The 13,445-nt window shown below is 48.8% G+C and overlaps 5 protein-coding genes and 1 non-coding gene across 6 annotated transcripts; 2 read left to right on the forward strand and 4 right to left on the reverse strand.

The window, feature by feature from the left end:
- Positions 1-72: 72 nt before the first annotated feature.
- Positions 73-2,941, reverse strand: VTN00DRAFT_369 (uncharacterized protein; the record flags this gene model as incomplete). The annotated part of the gene is made up of 14 exons (XM_069430034.1): positions 73-193; positions 316-415; positions 1,175-1,326; positions 1,376-1,620; positions 1,687-2,041; positions 2,093-2,123; positions 2,176-2,201; positions 2,263-2,384; positions 2,442-2,477; positions 2,532-2,576; positions 2,633-2,639; positions 2,695-2,745; positions 2,800-2,834; positions 2,885-2,941. 14 exons carry the CDS (start codon positions 2,939-2,941, stop codon positions 73-75), a joined length of 1,383 nt encoding a protein of 460 aa, XP_069291077.1.
- A 1,364-nt stretch (positions 2,942-4,305) lies between these two features.
- On the reverse strand, positions 4,306-4,376 carry VTN00DRAFT_t47. The gene has a single exon. It is a non-coding gene; the product is annotated as a tRNA-Gly (tRNA).
- Positions 4,377-5,858: 1,482 nt separating this feature from the next.
- Positions 5,859-7,878, reverse strand: VTN00DRAFT_370 (uncharacterized protein; the record flags this gene model as incomplete). Its single annotated transcript, XM_069430046.1, has 3 exons — positions 5,859-6,800; positions 6,864-7,254; positions 7,586-7,878. 3 exons carry the CDS (start codon positions 7,876-7,878, stop codon positions 5,859-5,861), a joined length of 1,626 nt encoding a protein of 541 aa, XP_069291078.1.
- A 408-nt stretch (positions 7,879-8,286) lies between these two features.
- Positions 8,287-8,582, forward strand: VTN00DRAFT_371 (uncharacterized protein; the record flags this gene model as incomplete). The annotated part of the gene is made up of 3 exons (XM_069430057.1): positions 8,287-8,338; positions 8,399-8,463; positions 8,532-8,582. 3 exons carry the CDS (start codon positions 8,287-8,289, stop codon positions 8,580-8,582), a joined length of 168 nt encoding a protein of 55 aa, XP_069291079.1.
- A 1,342-nt stretch (positions 8,583-9,924) lies between these two features.
- VTN00DRAFT_372 (uncharacterized protein) lies at positions 9,925-10,695 on the forward strand (the record flags this gene model as incomplete). Its single annotated transcript, XM_069430068.1, has 2 exons — positions 9,925-10,059; positions 10,510-10,695. 2 exons carry the CDS (start codon positions 9,925-9,927, stop codon positions 10,693-10,695), a joined length of 321 nt encoding a protein of 106 aa, XP_069291080.1.
- A 175-nt stretch (positions 10,696-10,870) lies between these two features.
- VTN00DRAFT_373 (uncharacterized protein) lies at positions 10,871-11,692 on the reverse strand (the record flags this gene model as incomplete). Its single annotated transcript, XM_069430079.1, has 1 exon — positions 10,871-11,692. One exon carries the CDS (start codon positions 11,690-11,692, stop codon positions 10,871-10,873), a length of 822 nt encoding a protein of 273 aa, XP_069291081.1.
- Between the last annotated feature and the right edge of the window lie 1,753 nt (positions 11,693-13,445).

Consider the following 13,445-nt stretch of genomic DNA (forward strand, 5'->3'; position numbering starts at 1 on the left):
TTTCCCGTTAGCCGAGCCATTTGCAGCATCGGTTTTTCAACGGAGGGACTTCAGGCTAGCCACAAGCTTTGCTTATGTCATGTTGTTGATGTCCGTTGGCCTTGTCTTTTTCTCTTCTTTGCATCTGCATTTGCACTGGGCGGTACGGATAATTCGGCTACTCATGTTTGTTACGTTATGTCTGTCCCTTTTTCTTATTTTTCTCTCTAGACAAAATTGTGTTAGAAAAGTTCGACCTTTCTTGTTTCAATATGATTATGACTTTTTAACCCGGGATTTATTTTATTCTTTTCTCTTCTTCACTTCTCATTCTACCTTTTCATATCATTTCCAAACTTCCTTCTCCTATCCTGTTTTGTGAAATGAGAATGAATGGGGGGCCGTGTTGAAACTGACAAACTCTGCTTGACAAACTCTGCTCATCATCGTCACCGCAAGAAAGCAAATGAATAAATGGTTGAATACACAATATATGGAATAAGATAGGTCTGGTATGATACACATGTATGGGTATGTGACTTTCACGCGATGAGATGATGGAACAGGCAGATTCAATTGATTGATGGATTGATTATGTAGTTATTATTTTATTTTTCATGGATCCATATCTATTTACCTTGCTTGCTTTTGATTTGCAGTCAACTTCTTGTAGTTTATTTATTAAGAAGTATATTTATTTTCTCAAGGATCCAGTTCTCGGATAATGAGCACAATCAGATGATTCAGATCGATTCAATAGAGGTCAAAGGCAATATTTATTCAAGATACAGGCTTTATTGGTACAGTCTCATGTAATTGTAAGATTTATTAATATTTGTTTTAAATCCATCAACGGAATAGCCTTGAGTGAAGCTTTCAACCGCCCGAGCACAGGATTAAATAGGTATTTAACTTGTTTAAAAAAAAACTTGAGGGCTGGATTGAGGAAGCGGAATAGTCCCATCAACACTGGAGATTGTGCTATATCAGGTCCAATCGGAACACAGGCGAGAAACTGGCTCGATTCAATCAATCTAACACCACATCACTGACGATGGTACGTAGGTAGATATGTTATGTATGTATGAATCTCACTTTTCAGAGTCCAGAGACCACCAGGCAGAAAAAATGAATACTTCTCTTTTCTCTTCATTTAGCACACCGAAAAAACGCTTTTATTGCAAGTATATTTTACGTTGCATCAAGCGACAAAATGCGCATCCACTTTCGACAGTAAGACAAGTATAGACATGCGTAGGTGTCAATAAGCTTGGAAATATCGTCGGGTATAGAAAAAGGAATGGCAAGACCAAAGACCTAGAAGAAGGCGGAAATAGCAAACTATGGCTAGAAAAGGTAAAAGAAAAGAACAAAAGACCAACAAAACTCTCATCACGCCTTAGCAGCCTCTTCCGGCTTCTGACCATATACAATGTAGACATCGGTAGTGAGATGAATCGACAGATCCTTGATTTCCCGTCGCGCCCCGGCCAATAGCACCTCGATTTCCACTCTCCTCCACTGGAGAACACGAGATAAAAGTGCATATGTATAGGAACTCAACGCTTCAAGCAAATTTGCCTGGTTATAGAGACCAATCTCTTTCATTTTGGGATCATCATGCCACGGGCTTTGCGGTACCTATACGTAATCCAGTAAGTCAATTATGAAAACAGTCAATCAAGTATCAGGGAATCCATGATATACCTTGAAGACCTTCTGTTTCACATTTGTGAACCCTGCCTTTTCCATCTTTCCTTTCCATGTTCCCATGGTTTTCATGCTTTTTCCAAACTTTCCGCTAGCTTCTTGTATAAGGTCTACCACCTGATGGAAATTTGTCGCTCTTTCGTCCGAGCCATCGTCAGAATACGTAACAACTCCCATGGATTGCATCTCAAGGTATCCTCCTGGTCGCAAATGCTCAAAGCACCTTTCGAAAAGGCGATCATAGTCACGGACAGACCCTTCTATCTCACGGCCGTGGATGAAATCAAAGTTACGAGAGTAGGTCCACTCTGCCTCAAAATCGTCTACCTCAAACCTGCAGTTTGGTGGCACCCTAGTAGGTGTCAGTCTTCCGGGAAATTCAAGAATGGTGAAGGGTAATTACCAACGTGGTTGTATGGGACTCAAGTCATTGCCTATGTATAAACATCAGCTCATCGTTCCGATATGGGATGGGTCCTTTCCTACCGAGAACCTCTGCTCCTGGATGGAGGCTATCTGGTTGTCAGTCGCTATGTCAAACCACAATAGATAAAATTAAACAAAAAGTCTCACTCCGCGAAGTCAATTGCCCAAATGCCTGTGCCCGTGCCGATGTCCAATACCCTCTGCGGGTTTTTGCCAATAGGTGAGAGATATAGCTCTCCTCCAAGAAGCATTTTGTAAATGTGATGGCTCTGTAATTGGTTACATTCGCTGCAAAGGATCAATTGCATATCTTATGCGGGTCTTACCAGATCCAATCGGTCCTGTTCCTGCTCATCGTTTGGCTGCCACCGGTATAAGTCAGAAAGAGCTTCCCAGCCCAATGGTTGGCCACTCACAAGCACATATTCTCCCTCACGGTATGAATGATATCTGCGCCCATTCTGACCTGCTGTTTAGAGACTGCTTTTCTAATGCTCAACAAAGTTTGTCTACGGACCTCATATCTAGCAGACGTTAGATCTTCGAAGAGATACTCTGGAATAAAGATATGGAACTTACACGTAAGCTTTGATGCTTGAAGACAGCGAGGTGAGGTCGCTACCATTAGTGCTGTTTCCACGGTTAATGGGATAATAAATAGTAGTAAAGGAGCCTGCTCCTTACGAGGCAAAGGCGGAATCGGAGTCACTTCTGGCGCCCTACACACCCTCGTTAGCAAAAGATCAGAAAGCCACGAGCATATTCTTACATCGGGCTCTGGCTCAGCAGCCGGAGCTGCAGCAGTGGGTGCGTTCTGATCGGTCATGTTTCGGAGTCAGAGACGTATGAAGCATCCAGCAGGGCTTTTTAAGAGCAAGGCTTTGAAAGGAGAGTAGATGGGCTTATATTCTTCCTCGGATCTTGCAGTCGGACGAGACCCTTTCGAGTCCCGGGCTTCTGGATCAGGACTCAGCTGTCCCCTCTCAGGGCCCATACGCAGTAGCCTGTGCGTCCGCATGGAGACTCCGTAAAAGCCTCTCCGCCGCCGTGGAGACGTTCCAATGCTGACTGGTTGCAGGAGACCTGGCAGCATGGTTGGCCGCTCTGTGCTCCTATGCAGGGTTCCCGCAGTAGACGACGCCGGCCAACAGTCTGGCCCTTGAGCTTAGTGCTGGTCGGATGCAGTGGCGCGTATTGCTGGGAGACTGGGTTAAACGGCGCCTAAGTCCCACCCTTGTGGTCTCTGCGGCGCAGCCCGGTCGAGAGGGAGGGGAATCGGTACTTGACAGAGCACGGGTGCGCTGCCGGTACTTGTTTGCTGGGTGAATGGATCATGGAAACAAGTGTGTTCCTCCGCATGCTAAAAGTAAACGAATAGCCTATGCCGGGCTCATAGCCAGATAATCGTCTAGCACGAGGTTTGACAAACAGATCCACGTTGCGGTCTTTGCCCTGAGCCGCCTCGCAAGGGTGCGAGGCACCGTGCTGCAGCGAATTTTTTTTCCCCTTTGTCTGCTTAAAAGGCAGTGGGCTCAACCCTGCTCTAGAAAGGGCTTGAGTGTAGCCATTAGCAACCAATTGGTGTGTAATTCAACATGCAGCGCCATTGCGCCCATTTCTTGTCGGGTCGCTGCACGACACGAGCTCGTGGTTCCAGCTCGTCGGGTAAGCTCTCAGCCTGCTTGTCAGTATGGGAAACAAAACATCCATATCATAGGAGTCCTTCATCAAAGTGAACAGGAACCATGCCCCAAGATAGAAGACAACGGGTTCGCAAGCCGTTGACAGACAGACAGATACTGGACGAAGAGCATGAAGCCGAGCGCAGGCCAAAGGTTTGCCCAGACCGAGCCGGTCGCCCCAGCCAAGGAAGGACCCCTGCCTTGCTAGTCTTGGTTGCAGCTTCCCACGGAAAGTTGGAACCGGACCCGCGGACCCGAGATCCCGAACTGTTGATTCTTTACTGCGTAGAGAAGGTGCTCGGAGGGGTTCAACATACTGTGTAGATCAAACCCCGACCCTTTGATAATTTCTTGCTCGTTCATTTGTCCCTGAATTGATTTCCGTATCCAGATGTGATTGGAAGGTGCATGTCTCTCGGTATTTGAACATCTCTTATTCACAATCCAGAGATCCCAATCACAAAAATAAAAAAAGCCATGGAAGGAAAAAAAAGTTCTCGACTTGCATTGCATTATCCGTGAATCGAACACGGGCCTCGTCGATGGCAACGACGAATTCTACCACTAGACCAATAATGCTTTGTTGTGTTCCCAAGGCTGCGATCTAATTTCCTACTTAACGAATATCACAGAGCTCTGACTTTTTTATGGAGGCCGTTTTTGATTACAAAAATTTCCCCTCCTCTCGGACCCCACTTCACACAGCTTTCAATCGAGAAGTCGTACTACTACTGATTATTCCGCATTAGAATCGGAACCTACTCTGCTGTATGTCCCAAACAATCTGAAAGAGAGAGAGAGAAAAAAGCAGGCAAGAGTGTTCATAGAGCCGAGGACTCAGCCATCAAGCCGTTCGTGACGAGGGCTTTGGATTTGTTGGGAACAGTCTTGAATCAGCTTGGAGATCTCTGCAGCAACGACCTAACCAAGCTATATTCCCCTCAGTAAGACAAGCGTTTTAATCCCTTGGCAGTGGGTTTTCGTACGCATGATTCTAAACCATAATGTGGGCTTCGCTTTGCAACTATACGGCACATGCTTTGCAAAGGCCCACTACCCAGTAGACACTACATGTAAATCCATATCTTCTCTCCGGCTGGGCTTTGCCTGATTAATCCTTTATAAATTTAACCGTCGGGGCCCGCCCGGAATAGGTTTAAGCTGTGTGAAATCAGAGACCACAGATTTAAATTCTGTCGTCGGCATAGATTCCATTACTATCAAGCACCTCCTTTCTTTGGAATGATCTGCTAGAATGTCAAGTCTACTGCAGGCTGTAGTAGAAGGGGAACCGATACCTACTAATTAAACAGAGCAACCACCTTATCCTTCCTCGCCCAGTAGCCATGAAAACGATGTACTGACATGCTTAGAAATCAGTTATTCTCTCATACCAAGTATCTTGATTAGACCAGCAAAGAAACACTATATATGACAGAAATAGGTTAGTCTTAGGCATTTGTAATTACATTAAGAAGTAAGAAAGGCTTGAGATATCCTAGCAAGCAGGCACAAGAAGCAGAACATATAGAACATGTATTAGGTATGGGGCATGGGCGAACATGACAAGCAGTTGACAGCTTGTATGTAGCATTATACAAGATGATCTTGTTGGTACAGCTACATTTCAGATTGGATCGGTAGATCTTTCTCATCCCTCGATACAAATTCAAGCGTTGTTGCTACCGGGGAGCTCAAATGTACAGTAGACGATTCACAAAATCTATGATTTCATGTAGGAAAGTGATTAATTAGGGAGGGTAATAATGGCTTGTTCTTGTAGTAGGACTAAGAACCTAAAGTATTACGAATTCAGAAGGGTATAATAGGAAGACACAGAGTAAACATCAGATCATTAAATCATTAGGGAAGACAAAGAGCAGAGCTGGGAAATAGGGCTGCAGGCAGTCCCCTAACCATTACATGAGGAACGGAGCAGGTTGAGGTAGAACTGAGAGCAGACAAAAAAATGAAATGAGCACAGAGAAAGAAAGATGATCAGTATTGCAGCTGTTGAATTGTTATTCTTGTGGCAATTTCACTCATCGCCAGCAAAGTATACTATGCATTCTTGGTGTTATCTTTGGGGATATCTTCAGTGCCAGAAGCTGGCGTAGCAGAAGATGTAGTTGGCGTTTGCTCGTGTACAGATAGAGATTCAGCCTGAGCCTCCTTAGAAGGCATGGAATCATTCTCTAAAGAGCCTGTCTTTGGGGAAGTCTCCTCACCCTTTTCACCGGCGACGGCAACTTCCGGCGGAACAGACTGAAGCTCCTTGGAAGACACCATTGTGTCTTCCTCCACAGGAACTCTGGTCGGAGAAACCTCGTCATCATATGGCGCTGTTACAATGACCTCGGAGTGAACAGCCTCCTGAGCTTCCTTTGAAGACAATACATCATCCTCCACCGAACCAGTATCTGTCGGAGTTTTGTTATCATCGTCGCCACCGACTGCAGTGACTCCAGACTGAGCAACAGCCTCCGCATCATCATCGCTCTCGTTTTCAGTGACAGACGGGCTGTCATAATCTCCAAGCATGGGGCTCTTCAGAACGACGGCATTTGGAGAGTCTGGGTTTAATATCTGTGCGTCAGGAGTGGATCTGCCATCCTCGGGCTCGCTATTTTTGCTGGACAAGGTCTCTCTTGAGTCGCCAGGACTATGTCCACGGTCCGCATAATCTGCAGGCAATCCAATGGCTTTGGCTACTGCAGCCGCTTCTTCCTCAGGTAACTTGGTGAGGCTATCCGTGCTCGTGTCGAAGAGACGGCTGCCTCTCTTCTCACTCATTTTCAGGATATCATTGTAACTGTGCCTGTTTGGGTCGGCAAGACGTTTCTTCTTTTTCTTCTCCCTTTTAGCCGATGGTCGAACGACAATGACTGGAATGGGTGACTGCTGCAGACAGTATTTAGAGACGGAGCCTGGTAAGAGGCCTTGCATTCCAAAGCTGCGGCCGCGAGTCCCAACTATGAGGACGGCAGGTTCATAAATTTGAATCTAAACATGTTAGTCCAATGCATAATTGATTGGGGCAGGGTATAGGTAAGCAAGAAACCTTACCATCCGTTGGATAATCTCCTGGACCTTTCCCACCGCCAGCTCCATAACCAGACTGATCGCCTTTTCATCCTGGCTGTTCTTCTGGATCACTTGTTCAAACAACTTCTCCGCTTCCTGGCGGTATTTGCCCTCTTCAATGCTGGACTCGCTTGCAATCTTAGAGTCCTTCTCCACGACCCGCAAACACACGATCTCATCTCCATCGTCGACCAGTTCGTCGATCAGCCATTCGAGCGCGAAGTCAGAATATTCATTCTGATCTGTACCACAAAGGAATGTCCGGCTGCGGCGGGTGCTTTGGTAGCCCTTATGCTTGTAATTCAAAGTTAGAGAGAAGTCGGTAGCATCACGGTTGTCGAAAGTATCGAACGAGACCCCGCGTTGATATGAACTGGTATTTTTTGTCAGATGTCAGCAGAAGCTATCAACAGATGGGGAGATATGATCAAAAGGGTAATGCGTGATGCCATTCGAGTTTGGAGCCCATGTCTTGAGCCCGTCGCTCTCCCTGCATCATTCGCTGCGTGCCATGGCCCATGCCTGCAATGCGCTCTTGGTACGGTTGCGACGGGCATGACCCGCGCAGCGGGGCACACTAGATAAGCGAATCGCAGTGCGGGGCGGTCAGAACCCAGGCTCGACCGTCATGAGAACCAAAGACGGCTATCACTGGAATGACAGAACCGGAGGGGAGGTGAAGGCACAAGAGTAGATGTACCTACCTAGGAGGAGGCGGTGAAGGCGCTCGCTTTGCCGGTTTCTTTTCCTTTTCCTGGCCTTGTGGTATACTGACTCTTGGCTGCCGCTTCACGCTGCCTGATCGACGTAACAACTGTGCTTCGGACCCCGCAACGTTGAACTGTATCGACTTCTTTCGCCCATCATCAGCGGCATACGAGATCCGCTTGCTGCCAAGCCTGAAGCTCCGAGAGCCAGCGTCATCACGCACGGCAGGCTGATCATCGGGAGTATGTGCCGAAGCACCGGAATCGGAGGTAGCCCTCGGTGCAGACATTTCAGTATCGTCCGTAAAAGCTGCGTAGGAAATCCAGGATGGTCGACAAGATACGTCTCGAGTCTCGCAGCCGGGGTTTTGGATGTCCTGGCGGTGAATGTATGTAGTTCAGCACGGTGGCAGTTGACCACTCATCAGAGTGCTTGGTGCGCCAAGAGGTGGAATGGTTGGCCAGTCAATTTCCCTTAATTAGAGCAGATCAGGTGCTCATGACTATCCCGTTTCTGTCTGGAAGTTCAGCTGCGAGCGAAAAATGCCGAACGAGAGGAAGAAAATCTCCTGCTGTAGAGGTGTATGACCGGACACTGTAAGCCCTCAAATGTGTCCCACTCCTTCAGAGCCGTGCCGAGGAAAGCGGATAGAAAAAACCCAGGTCAGATTCCGTAGCCAAGCTGCAGATCAGCCACCATGGAGCTCCTGGAGATTTTGGAGCAACACGAACCAGGACGCAGTGATCATGGTTCGGAACTATAAAAGGGGGGATAGCTGTAATAACCGAAGCTATATATCTATGCTCCAGTGGTTAAGGCGGCTGAAAAGGGTAGTGGATTAGCGACAATGTGGGAAGGAAGAGCCCAGGTGAGAGTAAGTGAAGAGGCGTGAAGGTTGAGACGTAGACGGAGAAGCTACCTTACTGACCAACAGTGGGACAGGATGGAGGTGGAGAGACGGCGTCGCAGCAGACTGGCCAAGCGAAGATGTGACTGACTCAGTCAGGCTTGGCAAAGGCTGGCTCTCGCCGGTTGTGGCTCCTGAGGCGGTGCAAGTTTTTCAGCTTGTGGCTAGTAAACTGGAGCAGCCACAGCACCCCTAGGATCTTCCTGGACGCATGCCTCAGCTGGTCAGGCATCTTTGGAAGATCGGTGATCTTGTGCATGATCTAAGATGCTCTAATTGATGTACTGTATTCAGCCGCCAAAACGTATACTACTCAGTCCAGGCGCTGGTTGAGACGTAAGGTACCCATATAGTAGTTGAATTGCCTAATTTCGGACCATCTGTTCCAGACATCTTCCCATAGAGCGTCTCTCCATACCTGCATGTGTGATAATTTTCGAGAACCAAAGGAAAAGTATAGCAATGGCTACATAGTCATAACAATTTCTCGTCTGCCTCGAAGCACATACACTCGACATCTAATCACTGTGTAAACTTTGCTGCCCTGGCAACGCCGCCTAGACCTGTTACCCAATTACCGCCTTCGCCCGGCAGGTACGGAGTACAGCAGGGGGGGGGGGTATGTACGAGGAGTGCGGTGTACAGAACAGTCCAACTGGTGAAAAAAGGCATTTATCACCGGGAAATTCAACAGAGAAATTTTCCAGTAAACAGAGATTATATGAACTCTGCTTTGCAGTACTTGGATGGCATTGGATGCACATAAGACTCTCCACAGATACTCAAGTCTTTTATCTGCCTATCTTAACAGTGAGCACCACGAAAGACCCCGTAAAGTGGTCGAGTCTTAGCATAATAGTAGTAGCAGTGCATGGCCGGTAATCGATGAGAGGATGGCATCGAGAAATCGTAATCCGTACTCCGTAGACAACGAACGAATGAGCTACATATCATCCCGCAGTAGGATTAGCCCCTACGCAGAATAATTTAGGTACGGAGTACTTGATTCAAACCCCGACTGGTTAAAGCCGGGGTCGACAGAATTTACCCAGTTTAGCAATACGCTGAACTGTCCAAACAACGTGGACTGTGGACTCTCTGAAGTGGCATTATTCCTGTAAGCACGGAGCACTACTCCGTACTCCATACTCCCTGGGAAATTTCAGTGTGCTCAGTGCTCACCGACTATGTGTTCTCCGTCACATCTAGCCCGTTTTCCAATTCCGCGTCGGCGGGTGTGAATTGTGAAACCATGCGACCGTGCTCAGCGTGCGGCGTGCCTCGACCTTGAGCGGTCCGCATCGAAATCCCCACACACACGCACATACACGAAAATAATGGGACTGGAACCTGTACCACAAACAGAGAACAGAGAAAAGAAGTAAAAAGGGACACCGTAATTAGAGCAATTGAATTAACTGTTTCTGCATGCATCTTGCATTTTGCTACCTTACCAGCCGAACTTCGTCCGAGAACCCGACACCGAACCGTCCAACCGCCGAGTACAGAGTAAAAATTGTGATGGTGACTCAGGCCCAGGGTAAGGCAAAAGATGGCGGGGATGTGGGTATTGTGAAAGCCTGGAAGGATAAATCGGCACTACTAGTAACTGAAAAGAGAGTGTCACAGGGAACGGTGACGGGGCCCACGGGATTGTTGAGTTGGGTAAAATGGTCTACGCCCGACGGGCGGGTAAACAGATAAGCAGGGCGGTTAGGGCAAAATATCGCTGATAGTGCAGGGCGGGCGGTGTGCAACGTGCGTTTTACTATCGGCGCCGATCGCATATCTATTCCGCAGATTATTTGGTGATCTATACCTGGCTAATGCAGTCTAGTGGGTTGCCAGGAGGCCTCGACGCGTTCGATGTCGAGCAGAAGAAGTGTTCTAGAAAGAGGGGTTACTGTTCTACGGACTTCTATGTGTTCTACGTACTCAAACTATGTGGAAAGTGCAAAGTGCAGAGAAGTTGAGCGAATATGGCATACATTATGAGCTCATATCTATTTTCAGCGCCTGAAACAGGTTTTTCCGTCGCCAAATCCCAGTTTCGTCCCGAGTCTCGACCTTCGACCTCTCGACCCGCCATGGGGGAGTGGGAGGGAGAACTACCCATTTTCTTCCTGTGTAAACCCAGAGCAGAGAGACATCAACATATGCAGACGCTCAAAAAAGGCGCTCGGTGTATATAAACAATGAATGAAATGTGAAATATGCAGATGCGATACACACAGAATCAAATGCTTTTTTTGTGCCGCACCAACACCGCAGTTGCTGGAATGCCCGGATACTCGCTCTCAATCAGATCAGAATCATCATCAGGGGGTATCATTTATATGGTACATCGACGAAGGTCATCAACAGCAGCGCACATCTAGTACGCCTCGATCATTGTGCTCCGATCTTGCGAAGGGATGTAGTATTCATGATCGTAGAGGTCTGGCCGTTCCGATTCCGAGAGCGGCAGCTCCGTGGTAGTTGTTGACCCTTTAGGGTCATATATGGTTGTTGCGACGGTCTGATGCTCTTCGGAGAATGTGCTGAGGGTCTGCTGCGGCGGAGACGGAGGCAACGAGTCATCTTCTGACTCCTCGTCTGAATCTGAAAGAAGCTCAGGCGGTGATTTTCGAGAATTCGAACGGGTCAATGTCAATTCCTCGCCATCGTCATCATCGTCATCCGCATCGCAGTCGGAATCGTCGGAGTCGACCTCCTGTTCGGTGACAATGGCAACTGGGGATGGTGCTCGACGGCGGGGGGCAGGCGGGGTGTTGACAAGGAAGTCACCGTCATCATAATCGGAGTCATCACTGCACTCGGAGTCGGAAACATCCTCTGGATCCCAATCCTCCTCCGGGTCCTCGACAACAGCTTCGGCCCATTGTATGTGTCTAGGCTCCTCTTGCGAGGCCTTGCTGACTCCGCTGACTGTTTGGTTGAACCATCTCTCCTGCTCTTGTTCGGCATCCGCGAGCTCCAGCATCAATGAGTCGAGCAGATTGGCATGGCCGACCAGCAGGCGCAGGTCGTGGTCCGCCCGGGCAGCTTCCTTGGAAAGCTTGCTCCGGGCAGTGTAGGCGAGGTAGTAGGTCTGAGTGATGCTCATTTTCTTCTGTTGCCTTCTGCGGGCAAGATGACCGAAGGCGGGATGTGAGGGAGAAACAGCGGCAGTCGAGAAAGAAGGTGAAGATGCCATTGTAGGTCGGGGGGCAGTTGATGCGCTTATGAGCTCAATGCGACGTGACTCTTGTTCTTCTGCCTGTGAGTCAAAAGGATGCCTGGCCGGGCGGTCCGGGAGATGGCCAATCAGGGCGAGGGCGGTGAGCGAGCGAAAAAAGGCGATAGGTAAAACAGGTTTGGCTGCGTTTCCGTTCACGGTAGGTGATGTTCCTCTGGGGTGTTCATGTAGATGTCAGATGTATGAAAGTCGAGCAAGGACGACGTTGAACAAGAAAGGATGATGGAGGTACACAATCAGAGGCAGCAGCGGGAAGGGATTTCTTTTATTGTGCTCCGCTGCTCAGCTGAGTTTTTTCTTATGTCCACCTTGGAGCCGTGAGCCGTGTACGTCCGGGGCGGGCGGTCGGAAGTAGCAACGCGCCGGAGCGTTTCTCTTGCTTTGTCACCGATGCTTCTATGGAACAGGATCCACCACGCCAGGCTGACGATGACGAGAAGACCGAGTCGCCGATGTCAGCACCAGTCTGGACTCGCAAGGCCGCCAGCGGGCGAACCTCGCCCCGTCGGGCTGTCTCGCTGCAAACGGTCCGTCGTGCCTCACCGCCCTCACTTCTTGTCACATTCCCATGCATTTAACTAATCCCTATGCCGCCCCTGCCATGCCCAATCGCAATCTCCGTCGCGCCTGAGTAAATCCCGTTTCTCCACCGCCAGCCCTGCATCTGATCTGATGACCGACGCTCTTGTCCGCGGAGACGGCTGTGGAGTCTGGACAAGACGATGACTCTTCTCGCACCCCGCAGAAACTTCTGCCGCTGGCCCGCAATTACTCATCTTCACCGCACCTTTGTGTGCAGAGCAGGATCGTGTATTGCCATTCGGTGAGTCTTCCCCTCCAATCTTCACTTTCCTGTGCTGTCGACATGCTTCCAAATCACGCCCTGATTTCCAATCTTCGCAGTCAGACGGTCTTTCTCAGGAGGGAGACCACTCCTTTACCCCGCTGTTGCACATCGTACAGTACCATCATTCATCGCTATCTAGGTAGGTATGTACAGTGCCTAGACAAATCCCAAACCAGTATGCAACTTGTAGTTGCCTGAGGGGAATGCATGTCGCTCGACCGCTCATGTCGCAAGCGCCTGCAATGCCATACGTGTCATGCCATCGCTTTGCTGCTAACGCGGACAAGCATGACAAACTCTTAAAGAAACCCGCAACAACGCATTTGGCTACACTTCAAAACAGGGATATCTCCACGTTGGGAAATTCCCCTTGGCGCCGAGACCGCCGTGGTAGCATGGCATGGCTGCAATTCACCCCGCCGTATCCAACATCTATGCAGAGACCCAGATTTGTCTGTACGTTCTCGTCCCTGAAATTGGTAGCCAGCGCAAACAATATTGCAACCCATAGACATGCTGTATTCGCTTAAGCGACAAGGGGGCTGCAATGCATACACCCTCTTTTGGGCGATATCTCCTTCCCGACGGTGTGTTGTGAAAGCACACCCCGCAAACTACCTTAGGTACACAGCCGCACTGACGACACGTTATCCTGCTTGAAGTGTCTTCATGTATGGCATTGCCAGCAAGGAGTCCCCCCTATTCCAGAGCATTTCGCAGCCTCGTTTAAAATGTCACGTTGCATGCAGACAAGCTCCCTGGCTAATGATGATTCTCGCTGAGATGATCGACCAATTTCGATTAGTCCATTCGTTTAAAGTAAGAGCGAATGTGAGGGAGGCTCAGACAGACAGACTACAGTGA

The sequence above is a fragment of the Thermoascus crustaceus genome, assembly GCF_041956765.1.
Source record: "Thermoascus crustaceus strain CBS 181.67 unplaced genomic scaffold VTN00scaffold_1, whole genome shotgun sequence".
Lineage (NCBI taxonomy): Eukaryota > Fungi > Ascomycota > Eurotiomycetes > Eurotiales > Thermoascaceae > Thermoascus > Thermoascus crustaceus.